This window comes from Hemibagrus wyckioides, linkage group LG24 (genome assembly GCF_019097595.1).
Source record: "Hemibagrus wyckioides isolate EC202008001 linkage group LG24, SWU_Hwy_1.0, whole genome shotgun sequence".
Taxonomy (NCBI): Eukaryota; Metazoa; Chordata; class Actinopteri; order Siluriformes; family Bagridae; genus Hemibagrus; species Hemibagrus wyckioides.
In genome coordinates, this window is record NC_080733.1 from 14,167,513 (window position 1) to 14,174,955 (window position 7,443).

At 38.4% G+C, this 7,443-nt stretch overlaps 1 protein-coding gene across 1 annotated transcript in view; it reads left to right on the forward strand.

Moving 5' to 3' along the window:
- The window catches only part of tomm7 (translocase of outer mitochondrial membrane 7 homolog (yeast)), a 12,891-nt gene continuing 5,448 nt past the window's right edge, over positions 1–7,443 (forward strand). Inside the window, exons 1-2 of the mRNA XM_058377927.1 lie at positions 1–185; positions 6,403–6,451. Coding sequence (XP_058233910.1) covers positions 83–185; positions 6,403–6,451 — 152 coding nt within the window. The 5' untranslated portion in view covers positions 1–82. The remainder of the gene's footprint in view (positions 186–6,402; positions 6,452–7,443) is intronic.

Sequence of the window (7,443 nt, forward strand, 5' to 3'; positions counted from 1 at the left end):
ATCTGGTTTCCGTCTTCTGTCCTTCACAGTGTCTGGTGGCTTTGCTTCAAAGAAGTAGTAGCTTCAAACTCTCATCGCAAACATGGCCAAAATGAGCAAAGAGACAAAGCAGCGGCTGCAGCAGGTCTTCCAGTGCGGACAGTTCATTATTCGGTGGGGGTTTATCCCTACTGTCCTTTACCTAGGTCAGTAACTTTAGCTTGTTACTCCATGCATGCTAGTTGATGCTAAGTAGCTAGCGCCCTGTTTACTCTGAGCACGTGCTTGGGTGAGAATTAAAGACATGCTTGTTGCTATGGTGACATTCATTGCAGTAGTGGCATAAACATAAGAGCCGGATTTTATGATTTTTTTATGTTTGTGTAATATATCTCTGTAGCTCAACTCTACCTCGTGGCTGTGTCTATAAAAGATCACACTAACGTCCACTTCACGGTCAGGGACTCTTTAGAAAACATTTATAGTCAAACATTTAAAGTCAGTAACCTTTTAAAATATTCTGTTAAGTCTGTTCTGCTCATTTTTACTGGAACGTGTTTTAATTAAGGAATGAAACACTTGGGGGCGTGCTCTTATAATCAACCCGCAATCAGGGCTGCGTGATGCGGCATGACACGAAAACAAACACGTTTTTATATTCAACAATATGGCAAAGCTGAAAAAAAAGAATCTGTCATATAGCTCTTTAAATAGTTTATTGTTCATTTAAGACTGGCACGTGCAGCTTCTTCCTCCCCGTGTCCCTTGTTGCTATGGAAACAGGAGCGCGTTAATGTGTGTGCGGTTTATCGTGGCATTTAATATTAAAATATTCTATTTTTTTTTTTAAAGAAATGGGTGAAATATTTGGTCCCAGTTCAAAAAAGAACTTCTTTTGAAAGCTTTACAAATATAAGGCACTGGAGGTAAAAATAATAATAATAAATTAAGAGATTTTAACATTTATTGTTTTACGTCGCTGTTGAGTTCTCGCTTCTGATTGGTCAGAAGGTGTGGATTCATTTTCTGTAACAGATAGATAGTAAACTCTGATATGGGAATATGTTAATGAGCTTGTCCTAATACATCTTGTACACCAATCAGGTGTATAACATTATGACCACCTGCCTAATATTGTGTTGGTCCCCCTTTGGTGTACTGTGTGTTATTCTGACACCTCTCTATCAGAACCAGCATTAACTTCTTCAGCAGTTTGAGCAACAGTAGCTTGTCTGTTGGATCGGATCACACGGGCCAGCCTTCGCTCCCCACGTGCATCAATGAGCCTTGGCTGCCCATGACCCTGTCGCCGGTTCACCACTGTTCCTTCCTTGGACCACTTTTGATAGATACTGACCACTGCAGACCGGGAACACCCCACAAGGGCTGCAGTTTTGGAGATGCTCTGATCCAGTGGTCTAGCCATCACAATTTGGCCCTTCGTCAAACTCGCTCAAATCCTTACACTTGCCCATTTTTCCTGCTTCTAACACATCAACTTTGAGGACAAAATGTTCACTTGCTGCCTCTAATATATCCCACCCACTAACAGGTGCCATGATGAGATAATCAGTGTTATTCACTTCACCTCTCACTGCTCATAATGTTATGCCTGATTGGTGTATATGAAGCTTTTAAGTGAATTTCCCCTCCTTCCAGTCTCAATCCAGACAGCAGCATCTGTCTTTATTTTATATTAACCAAAAAAGAAAAAAAATGCACTTATACCTCTGCTCTTCTGCACTCAATTAAAAGCTTGTTTAAACTCATTTGTAAGTCACTTTGGATAAAAGGGTTTATTAAATGGGAAAAAATGTTAGTGTAGTAACTGGTACATAGGGACTTGCTTGATATAATCTAAGGGGATGTGGTAGCTTAGTGGTTAAGGTTTTGGACTATTGATAGGAAGGTTATGAGATTGAATCCCAGGTCCTGAGCAAGGCCCTTAACCCTCAATTGCTCAGTTGTATCAAATGAGATCAAATGTACGTCACTCTGGATAAGGACGAGGAATAAAACGCATGCTGTTATTGGAAAACTTTTGTTTTTTAACACATCACACCATTTTGTTGTTGATTTTCTGTAACCACTTGCCCTGTTTGCTTTATTCCTTATTTATCCTTAATATAAGATCGTCTTCTAGCTTGTTGTCGTACTAAGACAGAGCGATCGAAACTTTTCTGTGGTTGCTATCAATCTCTGAACTCTCAGCTCGCCTTTAGACATTTTTTAAAGTGGATCTTTCCTCTGCTTTTATTTAATGTGACGTTCAGCACTTTGTTGTCTTTATTATTATGTGCATAATAAATTAAACCTGGCTTGACTCATACAGTAAGTCTTGAAACTTATGAAAGTGTGGAGTAACATATTGTACGTCACTAACAGCACTTTCCCTAGTTTATATAAATAACACTGTAATTTGACGGTAATTATAATGAATAATAATAATAAAAATGATGATAATCGTGGCTCGTGGCTTGCCCGGCTGTGTGTCACGGATCCCTGGAGTCTTCCTCATAGATTCGGTTGAATAAGGAGACTTTGTGATTCATCCTGTGTTACTTAACATCTCTGGTTGCATGAGGTGGAAAAATCCAACCGATTACGCAACATCACTGTGACTGCATGTTCCCAACACGTCATCACATCACATTCCCTCATGATCCAGACTCTCATCAGCCGGACCGGAGGGTTTTAGTTTCTGTGTTGAAAACATTTCCTGTTTTAGATCCTGTCTCCACATCCAGTGCGCACTACATTTACTCTCGTTTTCACAAATCCTTTCACAATCCTTTAGTTCTTCTGCTTCTGTCAGTGGTTTAGATCTAAATACTGAGAGCTGGAAATGAATCCTAGTCCTGATTCTTATTAGATGTTTCCTCTGTCCAAAATATCATACACTGATCAGCCATAACATTCTGAGCAGTGAGAGGTGAAGTGAATAACAGTCTTTGGACTGGGGGAAGAAACCAGAGTACCAGGAGAAATCCCTAAAGCATGGGAAGAACATGAACACTCAATTCACACAGGGCAGGAATTGGACCCCCAGTCCTGTAGGTCTGGGGCAAATGTGTATATCATATTAGTTAAACCTAATAAATACATTTTTACTAGTTGTATTAAATAACAATTACAATTTGTGTGGGCGATATGGCAAAAATATTGTATCATAATTACATGAAGACATTTCTATAATACACAATATACACTGATCAGACAACATTATGAGCAGTGAGAGGTGAAGTGAGTAACACTGATGATCTCCTCATCATGGCACCTGTTAGTGGGTGGGATATATTAGGCATCAAGTGAACATTTTGTCCTCAAAGTTGATGTTAGAAACAGGAAAAATGGGTAAGCGTAAGGATTTGAGCGAGTTTGATGAAGGGCCAAATTGTGATGGCTAGACCACTGGATCAGAGCATCTCCAAAACTGCAGCAGCTCTTGTGGGGTGTTCCCGGTCTGCAGTGGTCAGTATCTATCAAAAGTGTTCCAAGGAAGGAACAGTGGTGAACCGGCGACAGGGTCATGGGCGGCCAAGACTCATTGATGCACGTGGGGAGTGAAGGCTGACCCGTGTGATCCGATCCAACAGACGAGCTACTGTTGCTCAAACTGCTGAAGAAGTTAATGCTGGTTCTGATAGAAAGGTGTCAGAATACACAGTGCATCACAGGAGGCACAGTATTACAATATTGGCAGGTGGTCATAATGTTATGCCTGCTCAGTGTCTATATATAAATTATTATAAAATAAATTACAGGTATTTAAATTACTTTAAATACTTATAATAATGCAAGAATTTCTAATGATAAATTTTAGTTTTCATGTATTTTATGATTTATCGATTTAAAAAAATACTGTCCAGCTATCATTGAAAAGTCATCGACAGTGCAGCGATCATTGTTTTATCACAAATCTCGTGAAAAAAAAAAAAAATCCAGCTGCAAAAATCTTGTGAAATCTAAGCATCACTTCAGAGCTTCTCCTTGTCCTTATCTTGTCTTGCTGCAGACTTTTATCTCGCTCCATGTGTAATACAGAGAACATCACTGGATTATTTAGGGTTTATTTATTTGGCAGCGTGTACTCTTTCATTCACGTCCAGGTCTAAATCCAGCATGGAATTTGCTGTGTTGTTTTTCTCACAGAGAGAGAGAGAGAGCGGCATTCTCGATCCACACTGAAATAACAAATGACCTAATTACTGCAGCTTCCCTCTGTAAAGTTCACTTCTCATAAACAGGTATTAATTTGACATTTTCTGGCCGCTCAGTTCCCCGGAGCTAAGCCAGGGTTCGGACAGTGACTCAGCAACTTCTTCACCCGATGTGATTTATCATGATGTTTCTGTTTTTCCTATGAGTCTGCATTTCCTGACGACTTCCCCCTCACACGTACAAAATAATGCAATAGCAACATTCTACGAACATCTGAATCACTTCTTGGATGAGCCGGATGCAGTAAAGTTAGTTTTTCTTCCATTTTTTTTTTTTTTAAACGAAAGACGAAATATCTTTCTATCTCACAGGCCGAGGCTGACATCAGAGCTGGTGGAGTTCTGTGTAACAACTCTTTCTTAACGATTACAACAGTGTGAGTGTAAAGTTTGGTTTGCAAATACTCTGTTCTACTTTTCTGTGAATCAGCAGCAGAGACGAGACACTAGTGATGAGACCAGGAATAGAAAAACTATTTCTTTTCCCATGGTAATGTGCTGCTGAGTCACTGCTGTAAGAAGTCTATACACAATACGGTCAAAACTGGAAACGAATAATTACAAATAATAATAATAACTGGAGAAAACAGAGGAGCTTGGTTTGGGTTATGCAAACTATCCTTCGTCGTTAAAAATAATTTACGTGATGGCTTATAGAAACACAGGTGAAGAAATAGTTGTTGAAAATTAACTGTAAAACAAACGTTATGAAAAATTTTACTTTGCCCCCTGACCTCACACTGAACATTACAAACACTGGGCAAATGCACATAAAAAAAAATAAATTATTATTATTAATAAAATATAATATATTATTACTTTGTTATAATGTTATTATTAGCATTATATTATTATTATTATTATTATTAATAATAATATTTATTTATTTGTTTGTTTGTTTATTTATTTATATTAATAAAACATAAAATATTTCAGAAACATAAATCAAGTTAATCCAAATCCATACTAATAAATATTTTTTAAATTTTTATTATATTATTTTTATTATTTTAAATTTAATAATTTAATAAATAAGAATAGAAATAGCTGTAATTAAGTGTTTTAGTGGATGGGAGGAATATATATATATATATATATATATATATATATATATATATATATATATATATATATATATATATATATATATATAATTATATCCTGTTTGCAGATGTGTACAAGCCCCTTAACTAGTGCTTCATTAAAGCACCTTTGCTCGTCATTGTGGGTGTTTACATCTGCTGTTTGGTTTGGTTTGATTTCATACTGCATCTAATTCTACTGTCCAAAAAGCAAAAGAAAAAAAAGTGTGTGTAGAAATACAGCTCAGAAATATCCAGCAAAATAAATGCTTTTATCAAGCTGAAAACATTTTAAATTAAGTAGCCTGTATTTGTCACATATACATTACTGCACAGTGAAACTCTTTCCTCTCATCTCCCATCCTTGGGGGTTGGGGTCAGAGCACAGGGTCAGCACCCCTGAAGCAGGGGGGTTAAGGGCCTTGCTCAAGGGCCCAATAGTGGCAGCCTGGCAGGGTTGGGGCTTGAACCCTTGATCTTCCGATCATATCCAGTGTTCGTTTTCTGGTTTTCACGCCTTTCTGCAGCTTTGCACCGTCGTCTCTGCTCAGTTCAGCAGCTCATGTTGAAAAGAATGTTGCAACCCAAAATACATTCCATGTTTGATCATTTCCTGCAGTCTCGATGATTTAGAGATGAACTTCGTAGGAGTTCAGTTCATTTGGTCCTCCCTGACTGTGACCTCACCTGAGAGAAAACACACCAGGGATCCATTCAGTCACACTAAACACTGAATATGTCAAAGCAAAACTTTAATGTTAAACTTAAAGAAATCAAGTTTCTTGCAAAGAATCCTGGTTTTGATTTCGATCTTTTAACGGGAAGATTGTCTGTTGTTATCTGTAATAATTTCTCCTCAGTAATTAATCTACATCTGCTCCAGTGTGAGGAAGTTTATGAAAGTTTCACAATTGCTGTTATCTGTTGAACATTTCCTAGAAATTCACTCCCGGAGAAAGTGTCAGCGTTGGCAAACAAACGGATACCCAACATTTACAGACAATGAGTTTTACTTCTGCAAACACAACAGTTCTGCAACACTGTGTGAAACACACACTCCTGACACATTTCATTCACTTCTTTTTCTCTGTCTTCTTCTTCTTCTTTTTCTTCTTCTGCAGGATTCAAGCGTGGAGCCGATCCTGGAATGCCCGAACCCACAGTTTTAAGGTACTACCTCCTGTGCTCTTGATTAAACCTGACGCTTCACCTGAAACCAATTCATTCCTCATTATACGTGAACTCGGCTAGTCGAGTCCGCGTATCCTCCTCCGATTATTCCACCACGTTTGCTCTAACAGCACACCAACTCCTTACACAGAGGGGCGATTATTTACTCCTGACAAATCAGACCAGAGAGATGTACAGATTATTTTTTTTGTGAAGTTTGTAGAGCAAATTTAATTTTATTTTAGTTTCAGCCCTCATAACTCAATAAAGGAGAGCATGTCAGGAATGCAGTTATTAATTTTTACTTTTATTCTTGTAGATATTTACTTAAGATGTTTAATTTTAGTGCCTGACTCTAAAGTCGCGGCCCAAATCACATACTACATACAGCACACTATGCATTGTGTACTCTAGTGTCTAGTGTATGAATGTCAGAAGGGTCGTATCGTCTCAAATGGAACATCTGTGAGAATAAGCCGATGGCGAATGACATCAAACGCTGAAGTTTTAAAATGTCGGCAAATAAATCGCACAGTTTGAGATTATTTCAAACATGTTTGTAAAGATGTCTCGTGCACCCGAGTATCGTCAGACTGTCATCTTATAAATTTGTACTTGTCCAGCATCAGGGCCTGGTAGCTCCGCCCCCTTTCACTGCGCAAGCAACTCTAAGAGTTTTGAGTGCATGAAGTGTCCAGGTGCATCATCATTTCCTGCAACCGTGGTTCGTTTCTTCAGTGTTATACCCTATGTAATGAACACAAAGATACACTATTTCCAAAAGTTTTGGGACACCCCTCCAAATCATTGAATTCAGGTGTTGGGCTCGGCCCCTTAGTTCCAGTGAAAGGATGTCTTAATGCTTCAGCATACAATTGGACAATTTCATGCTCCCAACTTTGTGGGAACAGTTTGGGGATGACCCCTTCCTGTTCCAACATGACTGCAGACCAGTGCACAATGCAAGGTCCATAAAGATATGGATGAGAGAG